We start from the raw sequence: 21,301 nt of genomic DNA, 5'->3' as shown, positions 1-21,301 counted from the left end.
AATATTCCTGCTGGGGACCCCTCGTGGGTTAGCACTAGCTCTACAACAGTCTCCAGCTCCCCCACGTGCTCCCACTGCCAACCAGAGAAAAGCAGCAGCTCTCCCTCTGCTCTGGCCAAGTCGGGGAGCTCGGCTTTAACCCCAGGACAGCCTGTTGTTATCTTCAACCCATCTATGGGAACTTCCCCTGGCACTGGTTTCTGCATCCCCTTTCCTCCACTGGTGCCTGCCTGTCTGTGGTTCCTCTGCTGGGCACCTGTGTCAGCCTGCTCTTTGGGAAGCCCAGAATATCACCTGCTGACAGGGGTGGCCTGCATGCCCTCGTGGGCTTGCTCTGAATAACCTGTGCTGCTGCCCACTCCGTCTGCTGCCCCTGCCGGTGCACTGAGCCTTCTCAACGTGCCCTATACGCTTTTGCTCCTCTGCAAATTATAAATAGTAAGCAAGGGGCCTAGATTCAGGTCTTGGCAGGGTAAAATATCCCCACCAATATAAGGTCTCTGAGTGCTGAGGGACCTTATATAGTCTTTTGGCTTTTTAAAAAGTAGTCTCTGTGGTTTATCTTCTCCTGCTGCTTTGTGATTCATCAGCCCAGTGCTCAGGCAGGAAACAGAGGGTTTTAAATTCCCCAGAGCCTGGTGAGGGCGAGAGCAAGGAAGAACACTGCAGTTACTGTGTAAGGCAACACTTGGGTGTTTAAATCATCAGGAGCTTCAACTGCTTCTGCCAAGGTAACCAGGGCGGGAGTGCTGGAAACTAGTAGCGTCAGGAATTGCAGCTCCCTTTTATAAAACTGGCCTTTTGCTGGTGTGAAAAGCTCTGCCTCCCATGCTTACAAAAGTCCTTTATTGGAAATTACCAAAGCAGACGCATTTTGGGCAACAGGCAGTGGAAAGATGAGCTGGACTAGTCGAACTGGCATGTCATGAGAGTCAGAGGAGATCCTCAGCAAGGTGGGGGAGGAAGGGGGCATGCAAGCTGCCCCACTTAATCTGCTCAAAGCTGTTGACGCTGGTCCCACTGCGGCACCCCAGGGCAGAACACACCTTTTTTTAACTAAAGACTTTGCTCCTTGTTGGCGGGGAGGGAACAGGCAAGGCCCCTCCTACTCAGATTTGCTCATGGAGCTGGCAGGATCTGTCCGGAAAGAAGGAGCAAGGTGACTTCTGAAACTGAATCCGCACCTCAGGAGACTTTGTCCCCAGCGCAGCCCTGTGGCTTTGCTCTGCCTCTGTTTGCCCGTCTTTCCTCCTCCTCTCTAGCACCTCCAAGTCTGCCCCTCCTCCTTTTTCCCTGTTTCCTGCTGTCATCCCCCTTCAAACCTTCTGTCATCCCCCTTCTTGTCTTGCCATGTCTCTCTCCCAGTGCTGTCAGTGATCTCTCTCCCGTCTTCCCTTTCTCTTCTCTCCTGCATCCCCCACATTCTTTTCCTCTCCCGTTCTTTCTTTCTCCCTGCTGTTTGCTGGTCTTGCCTGGATGTCCAAGCCCTTCCTGAGGATCTCTGGCACACACCACTTTGATTTATAAATAATATTGGCTCCTCTCCCTGCTTCCACCCGGTCCTCTTTACATGAAGCAGGGCTGGCCTGGTTACAGAATCCCTCCCTGTTTTACGTCTCCCGAACAATGAGACACCTCCAGCCGATTAAACGGAAGCCATCAAAGCACTTTAAAAATCATACTTAACAATTTTTCCCCTTTGAAGGCTGCTAGCCTCTTGGAGGCTCAGGGCCATCCTTACTGGAAACTTCTCCTTTGAAGATGCTAATTGCGTAGTTTCCAAATCAGTGTACCAAAGGGCGGGGAGCGATTTAAAGATCCCTATAACACACGCACTCAGAGGCAACATTTCCCTTGACAGGGCGATGCTAGATGGGGCTTTTTTGTAAATTCTTTATTCATCGTGTTTCCAGATTCTTAATCCTCCTGCTTCCACCGTTTACAATAAAACAATGATTATTGTTAATTTAAACAACAGCCAAAAAAGCCGTGAGTCCTATAAACTGTTTTGGAAAGAGCCAGATCTGTCTCACCCTAATCCTTGGCTTGCAGTAATTGAATACAACATGCAGTGCCAACCTGGTTAGTAAACTAAAGAACTTTGACAAGTTGTAAACACGTTCACGAGAGCCATAGCCCTGGGCCAGCATGCGCAGGGCGCCTCCTATCCAGCTCTTTGAACCGCTCAGCCTGTCCTGGAACAAGGTTGCTGGATCGCGCCAATGGCAGCAACCCAATGTATCAGCTTTGAAATCCCCCGCGGAGCGTGATGCACAGTCCCGCTGTGGAGGAAACACCAGCCTGTGAGTGGTGCTGCTGGCAGCCGATGCTCCAATAGCTCCTGCTCTAATCAAGCGCTCCTTTCCCTCCCACCCACCTCCATGTTCTGCCAGGGAGTGGAGCACTGATTGCAGCAAGCTTGCTTCAGAGCCAGCGTGGTGCCGAGCCCACAACTGACAGATGGGCGCTGGCTGCTGCCACGGGAGCAGCGTGTTTATCAATGGGTGGAGGGGGAGTGGGAAGTGGGTCCGAGGGGATGGGGAGGGAAGCACCGCAGGGGTGTGTGAGTGTGCTGAGGAATAGGGGGGAAGCGATGCAATCAGGAGACTTGCTGGGCACCTACATGTGAAGAATGGGCTACACCAGCATCCTCCTCTTCCCAGGCCAGGCAGGGAACACTCTGCTCTCCGCCAGGCCTGAGGCATGAATCGTCCCCTCCCTCCTCCGTGGCAGCTCTTCCACCTATTAGCAATGCGTCTGCCGCTTGGGAAATGTGAGGGCTCCTCTCCACCCCCTGCAAAGGCAGCTCCTCCTCCCGGGGAGCAGCGGTGAGGGAAGGGGATCCCGTCCTCGCCGCTCGTTCCCTCCTCCACGTGCGGCATGGGGCTGTTCTTCCGTGGTGTTGGGCAGTTGGCTGTTTGCTCTGCTTGGAATGCAGGCGCCAGGCAAAGAGTGAAGCTCGGGCCCCTGGGGATTAGGGTCTGCATCTCCCTGCTCTTGCTGCAGTGGGGCAGAGAGGGGTGGCCCTGCCCCCTGCTTTGACTCTCCACCCACGCGCAGACAAGGCAGTTTCCAGTCCTGCCAATGAGAACCATCGGGGGGATCGGAATTCCCCGCTGGTTTCTGCACCTGCTGAAGCCGGGGCCCGAGTTCCCCGTGGCGCTCGGGGAGAACATTTCCAGGAGAAAACGCGGAGGATGCAGTCCCCCTCGGAGGGCGAAGAGGCCCTGGAGTGGGATCCGGATGCTCCTCTGGTGGCAAGAGCTGCCCACTCGGCAAGCTACTGCTAAATAAGTGTCCCCAGGACATGGGTATTGGATCATCATCTGTCAGGAGGGGACGGCCCAGCTGCAGCTCAGAAGCATGCTGTCTTCCTGATCCCTGACCACAGCATGAGCAGCCACAGATCATCAGACTGAGCTCCAGGAACCTGTGTGTAATGTTCAGAAACTGCCCTGGAAAGCTTTTAATGTGCTCGGCAGGGGGTAGGTTCAGCTCCCCAGAGGTTTCCTGGCGCAGCTGCTGCACTGCAGCCCGAGGCAGCTGGACCACTTGGGGCGGCTAGAGCTGAAAGGGAGCAGGAGTCTTCCAGCTTCGCATTTGAAGCTCGTTACATAAAAAGGATTAAAAACCACTCTAAAGGCTTTCAGAGGTGACCTTTCCATCTGATGTTCTTGGGGAGGCCAGCCACTGGAGAGTCCCAGAGGAGATGTTCAAACCTCCCAAGAATACATTTCTCATATATATTTATAATATGTAATAAATTGCATGTAATATTTAATTTTAATATGTACAAAAGAAACATCATTCAAACAAGAACTTCCCCATCTGAGAATGCCCAGTAGGGTTTGTTAGAATTCAAAGCCTGTTCCTCTGAATGGGAAAACAGGCACTTCTAGAGCTGGAAGGGTATGTTTACACTACCACCCTAGTTCCAACTAGGGTGGTTAATGTAGGCAACCGGAGTTGCAAATGAAGCCCGGGATTTGAATTTCCCGGGCTTCATTTGCATGTTGCCGGGCGCCGCTATTTTTAAATGTCCACTAGTTCGGATTCCATGCCCGCGGCTACACGCGGCACGAACTAGGTAGTTCGGATTAGGATTCCTATTCCGAACTACTGGTACACCTCGTTCGAAGGGAAGTTCTGTGTGCCAGGAAATCTACAGCAGTATTTTCTGGGTTAACTTAAAAGGGAATTAAAGGACTCATCAGAAGCTGACTGTCTCTGACCATACAAAACTCATGTCAGTGCTGCAGTTCAGCAGCTTTGCAGTGCCGTACCTACAGTTTGGGCCTGGTTCCTCCCAGTCCTACGCTGCCATTAGGCAGGGCCTGCCTGATGACAGAATTACAGAGCCATCTCGATAAGGTACCAGTCGCACCATTCACAGCAGGAGGGAGGTGGAAATGGTGACGGGCTTTTAACATTTTATGTGAAGTTACTTGTAAACATTGCAACAAATCCTCAGCCATCTGGGAACTGCATGTCTGGCCTTATACTGCAGATCTGGGCCACTGGGAGTTTTGCAGGTACAGCCAGGAGAGCCCCCTGGCCCCTTCTCCTGGAATTGAAGGAAATCTGTTAAAAGTCTTAGGCTGATGTTTTCGTTCTGTTTGTACTGTGTCTGGCCCAGTGGAGCTGTGATCCCTGGTAGAGCTCCTAAGCATTCCTGCTGTATGAGTGATAAATAATAATCACGACATAAGTGAGCTGTTCAGATTCTGTAAAGTAGAGGGAAGTTGTGCATGCATGTGCTTGTGTGCACATGTGTGGGCACGTATATACACGCGCGCACACACTGGGCAACTCAATATAGTATTTCAGACTCCATGTCTATTTACTCCTGTGTTTTGCTTTGAAGCTTAATCTGTTCACTTACAAATTCCTGAGCTCCTCAGAAAGTCCTTTTCAAGATGGCAAAATACATTGTGTCTCTAAGACAGGAGGGTGGGGAATCTAAGACTTCTCACTTGTGTGCAGCCCTCGACTGGTTTTTCTGTGGGTCAGTGGCCCCTGACCCAAAAAATAGCCCATCCCCGTTCTAAAAACATCAGTAATAAAAGGGGGAACACTGAAATCATGTGCTTTCCTCTTCCCTATGTTAGCTGGGAAGTGTATAGTTTTTACCAGTTTCTTTAGAGGAGATTCCATCTGCTATTTCCTTTCACGAGAGGTTGTGTGTGGTATTTGACACATTTCAGAGCGGACAGAGAGGAGCCATTTTAAGATCTCTCTCTCTCTCTCCTCTCTCTCTCTCTCTTTCTCTCTCTCACACACACACACACACACACACACACACACACACACACACACACACACAGGCTATGTCTAGACTGCAGGCTTCTTTCGAAAGAGCCTCTTTCAAAAGATCGCGTCTAGACTGCAGGCGGATCTTTCGAAAGAGAAATCCGCTTTTTCGAAAGAGAGCACCTAGCGAGTCTGGATGCTCTCTTTCGAAGACGGCCTCTTTACATTGAAGAACGCCTTCCTTCGAAAGAGGAACTTTCGAAGGAAGGCGTTCTTCCTCGTGAAACGAGGTTTACCGCCATCGAAAGAAAAGCCGCGTTCTTTCGAAATAATTTCGAAAGAACGCGGCTTGAGTCTGGACGCAGGGGAAGCTTTTTCGGGAAAAGGCTACTTTTCCCGAAAAAAACCCTGAGTCTGGACACGGCCACACACTTACACAATGTAATAAAAAGTTGTGGCTGAGGCTTAACTCCCAAACATGCTCCATCTCTCTTCCTTCGAGCCAACTGCAGGCTCAAAACAACCCCATGAGACTGTTGCTGTAAATTTTACTTTGGAGAGTCTATCCTCTCTCCATAATAAACCAGATCTATCTCTAGAGCCCGGAATGAGGGTTCCTCAGCTAATGGAGAAGGATTGAGTCCAGATTAGCCATAATGAGTCTTCTAACCTATGCTCCTGTTTTCAAGGAGAGTTGACTATACGAGCACTTGAAAGAGTTGTAAGAAGCAGTATTTTGTAGTAAAGGGGAGAGAAATTGTATAACAGAATTTCAACTGGATGGGCATATCTAAAGATCTGTGTCGTAACCATTGGGCACTTTTTCTTCACACTTTGTAGATTTGTGCCCTTTTGCCTTTGAGATAAAATCCAGCTGTTGTCAGGACAAAGGTAGTTTCCAAGCCACAGTTTTAGGGTCGCTAAAATGAGGTTTTATAGCAGACCATTAACTGTGAAGAGGTTATCTCTAGCACTGAGTAAATAAATGATATCTTTTTTTTAAATTCAGTGTTTGAACTGAAAAATTGTTAAAAAAATTCTGGTGAGTTTATACTCTGAAAAAATGTGAATGAAATGACATTTTTAAATAAACCATTTGTCCTCATTTTTAAAAATCTGGCTGAAAATATTTGCCAATTTTGCAGTTAGTATTGTATGCCCCAAAATGCTTTTTTGGTGAATTTTCCATAGGTCACAAAAATGTTGCCCTGCAACTCTCCCTAATATCGGCCTCTAGCCTTTATTTCTACCCATATGATTCTGAGTTCTTTTTCCTATCTTTCTGTTGTCTTTGGATTTCATCCTTCGGGTTGTCTCTGTGAAAGTACTAATGTTCACATAATCCTGAAAAGAAAAACCCATTTAGAGCATCAGCGTCAACATCCCAAATACGGCAGATTGTCCAACCCTCTCAATAAAATAGACGTGTTGAAAGGATAATCACTGCAGCAAGTTAGTGCCTGAGAACTACCTAATGAATGGCAGAAAAGAAACAAGCAGTCTTCTTGTGGAAACCCCAGGCTATAGGGGAAAGTGTGGCCAAGTGACACACACATACAATTTATAAGTCAAGTGTATGGAGAATCATCATTCAGTTTCTAAGTTACTGGGGTAAATAAACTCTTTATATAATTTTTAGTAAGTTATCTACTGTAAATGTGAGAGAGTTTGTCCATCTATCTGTAAGAACTCCTCCTAAATGGTAGGAACACTAAATTTGGTAGGCAGCTTCCTCTTATAACTCATGCCAGGACAATGGGATGTGCCTGGAATGGGATTGTTTCTCATATCATGGAAAGGGAGGTCTCTGCTATATAATGACAATATGGGGGCAGCAGGGGATATGGGATGGATAGTAGAGAAAATTAGACCACAGTGTGGGCAGCAAGGTGTTAGAGATGGAGACTAGGACAGCTATAACTTCATTGGGGCAGCAGAGGGCAGAGGTGGAGAAAGCGACAATTATCTACTATATATCTGAGAGGGAAAGAGTGTGTGTGTGTGTGTGTGTGTGTGTGTGTCCGTCCGTCCGTCCGTCCATTCCGGGGGACGTGTACTCATCCCCCAACATGCAGCTTCAGCAGCCATGGAGAGGCGCTTCTCACCTGGCTCCAAACTGCTGAGATGAGAGAAGAGTGAGGTAGTCAACTCTCCCTGGGACAGCCTGTAAGCTGAACCCCTCTTCCTCAGCACCCCCACCCCAGATCAAAGAATCTAATAAAGAAAAACAAAACTTATTTAAGTTAAGAACCTGAGCAATGCCAGGTAAATCTTCCTGTGTATAAATACATAAATTTAGATTGAGGTCATGTTTCCTGTGCCGAATAATGCCCCCTACTCCTTTCCTTTCGTCTTCTTTCTCTGCAGAGTGAGCCGGACTTGGAGAAAGGCCTGGAGATGAGAAAATGGGTTCTGTCTGGAATCCTAGCCAGTGAGGAAACCTATCTTAGTCACCTAGAGGCTCTGCTGCTGGTAAGCACTTATCGCAGACCCTGGCATCAATGGTCATGTTCACGTTTGTAGAGCAACTTTCATTCAAAGATTGCCAAGTGGTTCAGGAACACTGACTGGCTCACAGAGACCAGGTGAAGTGTAGCTGTTATCTCTGTTTTACAGCTGGAGAAATGGAGGTGCAGAATGCCAAGTGACTTATCCTAGGTTACGCAGAGAGTCATTGGCAAAGCATGGAATAGAACTTAGGAATCCTAACTTCTAGTCTCCCTGATTTAACTATTACATCTGCTGTCTCCCAACTAATGTAACAGAGATTAAGGGGACAGGACCAGGGACAGAGGGGCTGTAATTTCAGCATTAATATCCTGGGAAAATATGTACCTGGGAACTGCTGACCTACCCCATGGAAAGAATTGGTAGTCTAGTGTTCAGAGAGTCACTGACATATCAGTGGGACTGAGATGAGTTATTGGCCAGCCTGCTAAAAAACTTACTGGCAAGGTGGGAGGCGGATGGAGAATATGTGTCGTCTATAGCCTTAACCTATAAGCTTTTGCTTATTGGTTAATTGGTTAATCAACTACTCTTATTACATCCCTACAACAGAGAAGAATGCGAAGTCTCCTCCTTCCACCAGGGGCTTGCAGCACCTAGTGGGAACTGCCTGTATGCACTGCGCACCCCTAACAGGGTGGGGGGCAGCAAGTTTTGCATGCTACCCCTGTCCCTAGGGCTTGATGGGCCTGAGGGCGGGAGAGTGTACAAAGTCATCTTCTGCTGCCACGGCTGCACAACGTCTAGAGGGGAACCTCCCCTTTTCCCATAAGGCCTTGTCCCTTCCACCTGAGGTTCCGCCCTTTCCGGGGGCCTGGCCCATGGCCACATACTCAAATTGGTGAAGCGGTCCCCCCTCTCCCCGCAAAAATTATTTCCCATCCCTGCATTAGAACATGACAGAGACACGTTTACTTGATGTGTGTGTGTAAAGTACCAATATCCTTGATTGCACTTTTAGCCCATGAAGCCTTTGAAAGCTGCTGCCACCACCTCTCAGCCTGTACTGACGAGTCAGCAAATTGAGACTATTTTCTTCAAAGTGCCTGAGCTGTATGAGATCCACAAAGAGTTCTATGATGGGCTCCTCCCCCGCGTCCAGAAGTGGAGTCATCAGCAGCGTGTAGGAGACCTCTTCCAGAAACTGGTGAGTGAGCTGCCCCCACCAGCCTTCCTTTCACCTCATGCAGGTCATATAGGTCTGACTTCCGAGTGTCACTCAGACCCGCGTTCCTTTGCATGGCTCCAGTGTGGGGAGGTCCACGGCTGGATGGGGTGGAAAATTCTAAGTTGGTCTTTCCACCGTGGAAGGGCCATAACTCAGCAGTCGGGTCTGTGTTGTGCGTGTAGAAGCTGCTCATGCTCCCACCAATATTCTAAACACAATTACAAGCCACATTCAGTTAGCCAGAGGCAACCTGACATTTGGGAGACAAAGTCTCAGAGGGGTCGCTGTGTGATTCTGTAGCTTTGAAAACAGCAAGAAGTCCTTTGGCATCTTACAGACTAACAAAAGTATACAACCTTTTGCGGATAAGTGGGCGCAAATCAGACATCAGAAAAGGTAACCCATATAAACCTGTAGGGGAAGGTTTTAACCTGCCTGGCCACACTATCATGGATGCAAAAGTAGCCATTCTTCTTTAAACACATTTCACCAGTCAGTTAAAGAGAGTGTAGAATTGGGATTCATCTACAAATTTGACAGTTACCCTTGACTTGAACAAAGACATTAACCCAGGGTTTCCCAAACTATGGGTTGAGATCCAAATATGAGCCGCCATTACATTTATAAAGGGTTGCCAAGTGTCTCCCCAAGGGGCTCTGACCTCCCTCCTTCCCCTGTTTTTGAATTGCCCTGGGTCACCAAATCTTCCTGAATTGTGAAAATGGGTCCCCATCTGGAAAAGGTTGGGAACCGCTGCATTAACTGGATGTTGCATTATAAAGCCAGTCTCCCCTGCCTTTAACAACTGCATTTTACATGAAAAGCTAAGAATGGGACACTACCAGTCCACTTAATTACCCTTATTAGCCCCCGTCCTACAATTGACAGCTACTTTTTTTGGTGCTGTTTTATATATATATTACATTAGTTTCTGTTATTTCCACTCCAGTTCATCTGATGAAATGGGTTTTACCCATGAAAGCTCATGATACTATATAGTTACGTTAGTCTTTTAGGGTATTTCTACACTAGCCCCCTAGTTTGAACTAGGGTGGCTAATGTAGGCATTCGAACTTGCAAATGAACCCCGGGATTTAAGTATCCCGGGCTTCATTTGCATGTTCCTGGGCGGGCTCCATTTTTAAATCCCCTTAGTTCGAATCCCCCGCGGCTACACGTGGCAGTCAGAAGTTAATCTGAACTAAATCCTTAGTTCGGATTAACTGTTAAACCTCATTGCAGGAGGAATAAAAGTTAATCCAAACTAAGGACTTAGTTCGGATTAACTTCTGACTGCCACGTGTAGCCGCGGGCAGTCAGTTCAAACTAAGGGGATTTAAAAATGGTTCCCTCCTGGGAACATGCAAATGAAGCCCACAATATTTAAATCCCGAGCTTCATTTGCAAGTTCGAATGCCTACATTAACCACCCTAGTTCTAACTAGGGGGCTAGTGTAGACATACCCTAAGTCCTGGTCTGCACTAGGGAATTATTTCAAAATAACTTACCTTATTTCAAAATAACAAACAGAGCATCTACACTAACAAGCCTGTTACTTTGAAATAACAACTCCTGCTTTCCACGAGGAATAGCATTTATTTTGAAATCGTTATTTCAAAATAGCAGTAGCGTGGATGCTGTGCTGCTGCTATTTCAAAATGACTACTCCCCAGAGTCATCCAATTTTACTCCCAAGTGCTTCCTGGGGCTGTAAGTCGAGGTAACACATCCACATTAAGGGAGCCTGCCTCAGACTAATAATAGTGTGGACACACTATTTCAAAATAAGTTATCTGGAAATAATTTTCTAGTGTGGACATGCGCTAAGGTTCCACAGGACTCCTCGCTGTATTTGAGGGACAGTGTTGGAGCCCTTTGGGAACACACAGAATAGAGTTCAATTTCTTATATTGCTTCTCGTATAAATAGCCCATGACATGGTATAAAAGTGTATTAGATACTAGAGGGAGCATTGGTTGCGCCACAATTCATACTCTGCATTGGAGGCTGGAACCACAGGGGTAGAGGACTTCCAAGTAGCTCTCAAAGCCCTTAAAGTTCTTCCTTATGTATCTGTCCTCATACCTGGCCATCTAGCTTCTGTTTGAATACAACTTCCTTTTCCAGCCTGCAAGACCTGTTCCAGGATAAGCTACAGGGATTATTGCAAAGGGACAGGAAGTGCGTTCTCTTATCCTAGAGACCTACTAAGACAGTGTTATGATAGCATCCAGTCATAAACCCTGACCACACTACTCAGTATAAACAGAGAACCAGAACATGCTCTGCAGCTTCCACATCCCCTGCTGACCCAATATGCACATGTAACAATGTGCGTTTCACTAGCACTTGCAGAATTCTAATGAAAATTAACCAGCCCAGGCACAAAACTCATGTGCTCTGCCTGACCATGCCAGCGATACTGACAAAACTAATGAGATTTTATTCTTCTATCAGAAGACTCTTTGCCTCTCTGTCTTAACACTGCCAGCTCTGCACTAGACTGCCAGGCTAGTTACTAGGGTCTTTGAGGGCATTTCTTCAACCTTGAACCATTCCTGCTCTGTGTGCTCATCTGCTGCTATTCTAGGGGCTATAGAGAGAGGCAGCTTCATGAGAAATAGCCGTGTTCTTTCACCAGAGCCATGGCTCAGGTCAAAGCTACAGGTTGCTGCTTAGGTTCTGCACGTGGAAGTCCCCTTATTAGGAGTTAGCATCTCAAATCCTTTCTTTCTCTCTGCTCTGGCAACCGGTCCTCTCTTGGAGTTTGTGTAACCCAATCCATTGTCAGATGGTTGTTGCTTTCAGGCTCTGCCTTGGGGCACTGCTGCTTTCACTTGGCAAGAGAAATGAATTAGTTTCAGATGTTTGAAAAAGGAAACTGGTGCATGTGTTTATGTGCATTTTCACTTGTTGCTGCTCTGTTCCTCCCCTGCCTCCTGCTCCTTCTGGTGCTTTGCTCCATCTGTGCTGCTGCTGTTGTTATCGCATGCTTTGGTATTCCACTCTCTTCTTCCTCTGCTCCTGCTGGTCCCCTTGCTGTGATTGTAGATGTGGGTGTTTTTGTTTTTTTTTCTTTTTAGTCTGTTGCTGAGAGTCCCGTGGCAAAGTTCAACAAAAGAGCTCGGTGTGCAGAACAGACCAGAACAAGGCAGCTTACAGAGCCTAAAAAGGATCTAGGGGTTCCAAGCCAGATATACCTGATTGTCTGCAGTCCCTCCCCTTATAGTGTGCAGAAAGCAAAGTATTACCAGAGCTTCATTTTTTTGCCAAAAAGAAAAAAACTCCACATTCTTTAGGTGCCTCTGATTCCCTGAGTTGTGGAGACATTCCACTGAATAGCTCATTGGATGGAGAGTGTAGTTCACCGGGGTCACTTAATTGTTAGCATCTGGGTTGCAATGCACCAGTTCCTTTCCTTGTTGACTTAAAGCAGAGGGACAATATTTTATGTGCCCTCCAGCAGCTGAAGACAAAACCGCAGGAAGCTGCCTTTCGCTGCTGGTGTATTTCAGTCAGGAGGAGATAGTTCATGGACATGGTATGTGGTTTTCAGAGACCAACTCACAAGGTCTGAGCTGCCTGCTGCTGCTCCCTAGCTTGCTAATACTGAGATGCAGGAAGGGAGCTGCAATCAAATGATGCCTGATAAACTGTCTTGAGAGAGTAGGGAAATAATGCTACTAGCCAAGGGAGAGCTCTCCTGGTGACTTACGGTAGCTGGCTTGTTCCCAGCGAGCTTTGCTTTGCTTTGCTGTATTGTTACTCTGGCCCAAGCTAATGGCCATGCAGGCAGGCGGACCCATGTACCTGGCATCCATGGAGCTCTCCTTTTCTGCTCCCCTGAACCTTTTGCATTTGTAATGGACGTGGAAAGCTATGTTGGGTCTGTGGGAGGAGCAGCTTTGTCCTCATGTAGCAATAACTTAGCAATGTGGAGCGAACATCCTAGCGAGCTCTGGGTTTGCTGAGCTGGTGGTTCGGTGCAGCATGCTGATGAATACCGAAGCAGTCTCTGTAGTCCTCTGTTTTCTCTGACAAATGAAGCATTTTGCTGTACTGGATGGAGCCAAACCTTTCTTAGCAGCTAATTCAACCAGCTTGAGAAGAGAGATTGTTGAAACAACCAGACATTAGGAGCAGCAACGAGGAAGCTAGGCTAATGAGTAGGCCGCGAAATCTCAGTGGGCTGCGAAATTGTCGTAACCAAGACAGTTTCCTGGGATAGGGCAGTGTTGCTTACTGCGCTGACTGACCTAGAATTTGCAGAGTGTGCCGATTGAACTGCAGCAGCGCTGGGTTTGGGTGCAGAGGGAGTGTGCGGCTCTTACAAGCCAAGTTGTGTGCAATCGGCACGCACCTCACTTCACAGTGTGCCTTTGTTTTATGTGCGTGTCCCTTTAGTAACACCGGCAGGAGAAAAACTGTGTGGATGGAAACCAGTTGGAATCTGTCAACCCTGCGTGTGAGCAACAGTAAACATAATGCCTTTCAGGCCACATGTAGACCCGGCTGGGCCCCATATGGCCGTTGGGCTACAGGTTGCCCATCACTGCATGAGATGATGGTCAGTCCAGATGTGTGGTCATGCCATGAGATGGTTATATGGTAACGGTTGGTCCTCAGCATTCATTTAATTTAAACTGTGCTAAGGGGCTGCACCTTCTGCTCACTACGCTCACCTACCCTCCTCTCTCTGGCCACTTTCACTTAATTGAGAAAGCCTGTTGACACTGATAACTTCATTCTGTCGCCCTGCGGGAACATTCTGTCATCCAGCAGGAAAACTTTTGTATATATAGAGAGAGAGAAAATAAAGAAACATAGCTGAAAACATAAGGCCAAGCACCAGGGAGAAGCTAGAATCTTAGATCATGTGGACTCACTGCAATGAGTTTCTCCTATCAGAAAATGACAGGGTAACTGTGTTATCCCACCTTTCCAGCTTGGGGACAAAAAGCATCAGCTGTCAAGAGGAAAAGTGGGTGAAATATTTTGAAACTGTATTTGGGGAGGTTGATATTTTTGGAATTTTTAATAAAACTGAAATTTTGTCTCAAAAGCCTTTTTTGGTTTTTAAGAAAGGTAAACTTTTTTCATTTTTAAAACCAGAAAAAAATGATTTTTTTTATTAAAAAAATTGTTTTGTTTCCAGTTTTTCATACAAAAATGGGAAAAATGTAACCAAAATAAGAGTTTTCCATTCAAATAGTTGTTTTGATCAGAGGCATTTTTCATCCAAAAATGTCTTGCCAATTGTTGTTGGTTTTGTTGTTTTGTTTTGTTTTAAAACCAACTCAGTTCAGGGAAAGCAAGGGCCCTTGCACTAATGGAGAAATCAAAGCACTTTAAAATGAGCAGAAATCCTGATAGTAACTTCTGCTGGGAATGGTAAAATGGTACTACTTATGGCTCCTATGCTTTCTGCAGGTCTGAGGCCAGACCATCCCTAGCGTCAGTGACTCTTACCAGCAGGAGTGGCAGCCTCTGGCTCCCAAGCCAGATATGGCTCTTTCCAGCTGGAGCTCAGCCCCTCTTTACTACCCCTGCAGCTGGGAGCCCACGCTGGTGCTCCAGACTCACAACCCCCCACAAGATTGGAGCACCAGCACCGGCTTCTTGTGGGGAAAGAGGGGGAAAAAGCCCTGAGTCCCTCTGCTGGATATAGCTGTCATGGAAGAAGCTGAAGCCAGAAGCAGCTGTGAATGCTGCTTCTCCACTCCCCCTCTGCCAGCTGTGGTAACAGCAGCCCAGGGCCACACTTCCTGGAGGCTTTCCCTGCTGCTCCCATTGGAATGCAGAACAAAAACAAGTAAGTGCCCCCCAGTCCCTCCTGCCCAGATCCTGCTCCCGTCCCCTCCCTCCTGGCCACACACCCTGCCCCCAGCCTGCTCCTGTCCCCTCCTGCTTGGTCACACACCCTGCCCTCAGCCTGCTCCTGTCCCCTCCTGCTTGGTCACAAACCCTGCCCTCAGCCTGCTCCTGTCCCCTCCTGCTTGGTCACAAACCCTGCCCTCAGCCTGCTCCTGTCCCCTCCCTCCTGCTTGGTCACACACCCTGCCCTCAGCCTGCTCCTGTCCCCTCCTGCTTGGTCACAAACCCTGCCCTCAGCCTGCTCCTGTCCCCTCCTGCTTGGTCACAAACCCTGCCCTCAGCCTGCTCCTGTCCCCTCCCTCCTGCTTGGTCACACACCCTGCCCTCAGCCTGCTCCTGTCCCCTCCTGCTTGGTCACAAACCCTGCCCTCAGCCTGCTCCTGTCCCCTCCTGCTTGGTCACAAACCCTGCCCTCAGCCTGCTCCTGTCCCCTCCTGCTTGGTCACAAACCCTGCTCTCAGCCTGCTCCTGTCCCCTCCTGCTTGGTCACAAACCCTGCCCTCAGCCTGCTCCTGTCCCCTCCTGCTTGGTCACAAACCCTGCCCTCAGCCTGCTCCTGTCCCCTCCTGCTTGGTCACACACCCTGCCCTCAGCCTGCTCCTGTCCCCTCCTGCTTGGTCACAAACCCTGCTCTCAGCCTGCTCCTGTCCCCTCCTGCTTGGTCACAAACCCTGCCCTCAGCCTGCTCCTGTCCCCTCCTGCTTGGCCATACACCCTGCTCTCAGCCTGCTCCTGTCCCCTCCCTCCTGGCCACACACCCTGCCCCCAGCCTGCTCCTGTCCCCTCCCTCCTGGCCACACACCCTGCCCCCAGCCTGCTCCTGCCCCCTCCCCCTTGGCCATACACCCTGCCCCCAGCCTGCTCCTGCCCCCTCCCCCTTGGCCATACACCCTGCCCCCAGCCTGCTCCTGTCCCCTCCCTCCTGGCCACACACCCTGCTCTCAGCCTGCTCCTGTCCCCTCCGTCCTGGCCACACACCCTGCCCCCAGCCTGCTCCTGCCCCCTCCCCCTTGGCCACACACCCTGCCCTCAGCCTGCTCCTGTCCCCTCCTGCTTTGCCATACACCCTGCCCCCAGCCTGCTCCTGCCCCCTCCCCCTTGGCCACACACCCTGCCCCCAGCCTGCTCCTGTCCCCTCCCCCTTGGCCACACACCCTGCCCTCAGCCTGCTCCTGTCCCCTCCCTCCTGGCCACACACTCTTGCCCCAGCCTGCTCCTGTCCCCTCCCTCCTGGCCACACACCCTGCCCTCAGCCTGCTCCTGCCCCCTCCCCCTTGGCCATACACCCTGCCCCCAGCCTGCTCCTGTCCCCTCCTGCTTGGTCATACACCCTGCTCTCAGCCTGCTCCTGTCCCCTCCCTCCTGGCCACACACCCTGCCCCGAGCCTGCTCCTGCCCCCTCCCCCTTGGCCACACACCCTGCCCTCAGCCTGCTCCTGTCCCCTCCCTCCTGGCCACACACCTTGCCCCCCAGCCTGCTCCTGTCCCCTCCCTCCTGACCACACACCCTGCCCCCAGCCTGCTCCTGTCCTCTCCTGCTTGGCCACACACCCTGCCCTCAGGCTGCTCCTGCCTCCTCCCTCCTTGCCACACACCCTGCCCTCAGCCTGCTCCTGCCCCCTCCCTCCTGGCCACACACTCTTCCCCCAGCCTGCTCCTGTCCCCCACCATGGGGCTGGAGAACCCAGGTAGTAGGGTGTCTCAATTGGGACTACATCAGTGAGGGTTGGGGAGGGGGTAGGAGGGTTTTTTTTCATTCTGACTTGTATGGTCCCCAACTGAATTTTCTGTTGGTCAGTGGGGACCTAAAAAAGGTTCCCCACCCATGTCATAAATAAAGATAATGTTGAAACCTTTTGTGTTAGACATAAACCCTGGCCCAGCCCACAATTGGGGCCCAGCGCCATCTGTCTGCAGCATAATTACACACCTGCACCACCTCCACCCCCAAATCTGTGCCCTGGGGCCATCATACACCCAGCACCCCTGCCCTGAGCTCCCCCAAACCCACCAGCCCAAACTCCTGCATCCCCAGCCCCCATTATAACATTGACCAAAGACAGCCTGAATGTATGCATGAAGCTGGATTTGACCAGTTATGATGTGAACTTGAAAGAACTGTGCAAAAAGATGCAGCAGCAGAAGTCCCATTAAATAAAGTCTGTGAGTGCAATGTTTCGTTTGTGCTATTATTGACCATTATGTCAGTTATCGGTTCTACTAAGTTGTCTGTTTCCAGGCATGCAAACGGGCATTCTGATACAGCTCGGTGTTGACTACTTGCTCTGAATTTGTATGGAGTTTGGCTCTTCGGTTGGAAAAGGCTGCCGACCTCGGCTTACCAGGCTCTCCTGTGGGAGGAATGGAGGGATGAATACAGAAGTGCTGGTTGTGGGAGAAGCTCACTGCACGTTAGGGGGAGTGTCTCAGAGTCTCTCTAGAATGGTGGAGGATCGCTGGCTCTGGGGACGGGCTCGGGTCCTCAGATCCCAGTCGCCCCACAGCAGTCGCAGTAGGGAATAGTGACAAGTGCTGGCAGTGGACACGTGGTAATCGTAGGGCAAGTGTACGGTTATTGAAAAAGGGGGTATTTTCAGAGTCCTTTGGTGCTCCTTCTGTTGGCGTTTTTCTGAATGGACACTGGAAAACCCATTAGAAATGTAAGCGACTAGTCAACTACCCGATAAGCATAGTTGCTTCTCCCCTCCCCCCTTGCTGCCTTTATCAGAGAGAGGCAGAGGGTATTGGGGCAGGAGCCGAGTTAAAAGCCGGCTCCCCACAGCACTGTCTCCATAGGGGCAGGGGAGGCAGAGGCTTCTGGGCCAGGAGTTAACCCAGCTGTGGCTCTTTAATTTCCCCCCCTTATCGACTAATTGGAAATTCTGTCGACTACTTGATTAGCTGATCAAGGCAATTTAGCATCCCTAACGCCCGTTTGAACTGTGTTTATAGCACAGCCGCCTGCATGTGCAACACTGAGGTTCCTTTAGAGTTCAGACATGCTTGGAATTTGCCCAGGGATTTCCCAGACTAGGTCTGATGCTGTCTGGCATGAACATGACTGCTATTTAGAAATCAGCACACAGGATCAGGGCTAAGACTCAGTGATTAATAATGGCTCATTACAGAATCCCAGGCTTATCGTATCTTTATCTGGGTCCACCACACATTCTGCTGTTGCAAACCCCCCTGCTGTTTCCTTTCCTCTGACGCTGCTGCCTGTGCCTCCCTGCCGTAGTTCTGTGCTGGGCGTAATTGTGTGCGACTGTTCAGCGCCGCCGTCCTTAATGCTTCAACCATGTGGCTTTCGGTAATGTTTGCATATGTAGATCTTGGTTCGTGTCTGGGTTTGTTTTAACCGCTTCAGCAGATGCACAGAAGCAAGCGAGTAGCTCCCCTGTGCGCTCTTCGGCTGAATCATCCCTCTCTGATTGATATTTCATGGCAAACCGCCCGCTGCTCCTGCAAAGTTTGATCCATGAGCTAAAATATTAATAGACACTAATCTGGCAGTTTAGAAGGGAAAAACCAGGCAACGGTAATAAAGATTTGTCATCCTCCCAGGCTAGCAAATTAACTTCTGCTGGGGAGAGGGAACCAACACACAAGCAGCACCTGTTCCAACGGGAGAGAGCCAACAGGAGGGAGGGCACTTCCTGTGCAGAGTATGCTGAGTTTTTTTGAATTGGTGTAAATCCGCCTTTTCCCGGGCGACGCCGACTCTTGCCAGCAGCTGTCCCAAGCCCTCCCCCTTCCTGGTGTTGACTTTGTTTTGATTTGATTCCTGCAGGCCAGCCAGCTGGGAGTGTACAGGGCCTTCGTGGATAACTACGAGGTTGCCATGGAGACAGCAGAGAAATGCTGCCAGGCCAATGCTCAGTTTGCTGAAATCTCTGAGGTAATGTCATGATGTTCAGACGTCCACGCCGCCCGGATCTGATACACACCCTGCGACACCGCTCCTCAGCCGCCGTCCCTCCTCACAGTGGCTAGGAGCAGAGAAGCTGCCCACTTCCCCCAGTGCCTTTCGTTAGGGCCGGCAGGGGAGGAACTGTGAATTCTCCCAGAGCCGGCGCGTGCTCGCTGCTTCCCCGCAGTGACTCTTGAAGTGACTGGCATGGCTTTGAACTTCCCTAAGCCTCACGCAGTCCTGAAGGAGGAAGGTTGTGTTTGAACACCCGATGTCCCTGTTTTTGCGCGTAATGACGCTGGCTGTGGTGTAAAAGCCCCTTTCTAACAGCTTGCGTTATGTCTGTCAGTAGGATCGCAGGCTGGATTAGCTCCACGTGCTGCAGGAAGCAGCGCTAGAATGCGCTCTGTTGAAAACGGCAAGTGTGTCAAGTGGAATCTTTGTATTTATTAGGCTGCTCTGATGTCCTCCCTTTGAATGGGATGGCATGTGTTTAGGGACTGGGCAGGCATCTCTGGGCTCCAGGTGGAGATCCTTGCGCAGGGGGAAGTATGGCAGCAGTGAGTACAGCCCCAAGAAATGCCACAGCTGGAAAAAAGCAGCTGCCAAAATAAAGGAATTTAAGTGGAACCACCTTTTCTGTGTCGGACTTGGGCTGTGCCAGAGGCCGTCCTTTCTTTTCCAAACACTGCTTCGTCCAGGAGCCCAAATCTTTTTTTAATCTTAAAAATTAAAAAGTAAAAAAGTTTCAGGACATGAAAGTGGAGGGAACAAAACATGGCAATGCCCTCTGAAAATGGGCAGTGGTTCTCACCGCAGTGTGGGAGGTTCCCTGCCTGCTCGCTGATGGGTTCTGATCCTCGGACACAGCCTGTAGCATCAGCAATATCCCCTCTCCACCAGGGCATCTTCCCCCACCCTTAACTTTTTTTTAACAGATAAATTCAGTCTATAAAGTCTCCTTTCACTAACAGTTAGATGTATTACTCGCACTGCGGTAGTGCCACAGAAGGGATCCAATGCAGCACGGCAAACCCTGGGCACCACACATTATATCATTTCCTGGTGGGTAAGTGCTGACGCCCTGGTGGTAACCATCCGGTTATAAATAGTAATGGCAACGATTACAGTGGTACTTTTGTGCCCATCTCCTGCTGAGGATTTCGCAGCTCTTTACTCACTTTAATACATCCACCCTCAACTCTTCAAAGGCAGAGAGGTCAGGATAACCCCTCCATGGAAATGAGGGGAAGGGACTACTTGCCTTTGGACACATCTCAGGGCAGTAGCAGAACCAGGAGTAGCACCCAGGCCTGCTGACTGCCTGCCTTGCGCTTTAGCCGCCAGACTACGTACACTGAGCCAATGGCAGGTGCATGCCCTTGTCTTACTGGTGATAACAGCTCAGCCATCCCTGGGTTTACTCATAGATGCTGTACATGGCTCCCTGGTTTTGAGGGTCTCTACTAAGACTTATTGGATCATAAGCTTTCGTGGGCAAAGACCCACTTCATTAGACAAAGTGGGTCTTTGCCCACGAAAGCTTATGCTCCAATACATCTGTTAGTCTATAAGGTGCCACAGGACTCCTTGTCGCTTTTGCAGATTCAGACTAACATGGTGACCCCTCTGATACTAAGACTTAGGAATTCTTCTTGGAGCTGCATTCTCCCGGTGGACAGTGACATAGTGGTGGTAGACCTCCACAGGACAATGCATTTTCCTTCACTCGCAGGGCTTTTCTGGATGCTGCTTTAGGCTGCCTGTATGATCACAGGCACTTCTCCCTCCCTAGGAGGCGCTGAGGAGGTTCTGTGTTCCAGGGTGGCGTTTCTGGGTGCTGAACGGTCTCCTACATGAATTTTCTTTTTCTTTTAGAATCTCAAAGCCAGGAATACAAAGGACTCGAAAGAGCAGACCACAAAGAACTCCTTGGAAAGTGAGTGTTCTGTATGGAGGAGACTCTGGTTTGTCAGTATCTGGAAGGATGGGGATGCAGCTGATTGTAGAAGCCCTGGGTTGGAGGAGAGCTATCTTGTGGAAAGGCCATTCCGCATGATCTTTGAAGAGCATCCGTTGCCTCGTTGTAGCACAAACATTGTCACACAAGGAATTATTATTTGTGTTAAGGTGGTGCCAGAGGTCCCAGCTGAGCTCAGGCCTGGTGTACTAGGCCCTGTACTCGGGCATAGCCAGAGAAAGTCTTTGCTCCAGGGATTCCAGACTTCTGTAGGACATGGCCTCATGGATGGCCGGGTGGAGGAGCACCCTAGAAATGCTGAGCTTGTGGGGGAGGGAGGGTGTAGTGCCTTGATCGCTCTTCAAAGACCTTCCTGGCAAGATTTGAAGAGGCACTGAAGGAGATCTGTGTCTCTTACCACAGCGGTTCCCAAACTTGTCTGTTGATGGCAGAGCGGGCACTGAGGGCAGCCCTCCCTTATCAATGACAAACCATCTTTTTTGATATTGAACACCGTTGTAAGTGCTGGAGGTGAAGCAGGGTTTGGTGTGGAAGCTGCCAGCACGCGACCTCCATGTAATAACCTCTCAACCCCCCTGTTTAAGAAGCTCTGCTCTAGAGGGCATGGCT

General features: G+C 49.7%; 1 protein-coding gene across 1 annotated transcript in view; it reads left to right on the top strand.

Annotated features, from left to right (window-relative positions):
* The window catches only part of BCR (BCR activator of RhoGEF and GTPase), a 155,102-nt gene that overhangs the window by 84,080 nt on the left and 49,721 nt on the right, over positions 1–21,301 (top strand). The window contains exons 3-6 of the mRNA XM_014574761.2: positions 7,618–7,722; positions 8,720–8,905; positions 18,592–18,699; positions 20,590–20,650. Coding sequence (XP_014430247.2) covers positions 7,618–7,722; positions 8,720–8,905; positions 18,592–18,699; positions 20,590–20,650 — 460 coding nt within the window. The remainder of the gene's footprint in view (positions 1–7,617; positions 7,723–8,719; positions 8,906–18,591; positions 18,700–20,589; positions 20,651–21,301) is intronic.

Source organism: Pelodiscus sinensis, chromosome 15 (assembly GCF_049634645.1).
Source record: "Pelodiscus sinensis isolate JC-2024 chromosome 15, ASM4963464v1, whole genome shotgun sequence".
Lineage (NCBI taxonomy): Eukaryota > Metazoa > Chordata > Testudines > Trionychidae > Pelodiscus > Pelodiscus sinensis.
Note: the sequence above shows the minus strand (reverse complement) of the source record. Positions and strands in the feature narration are given on the sequence as shown.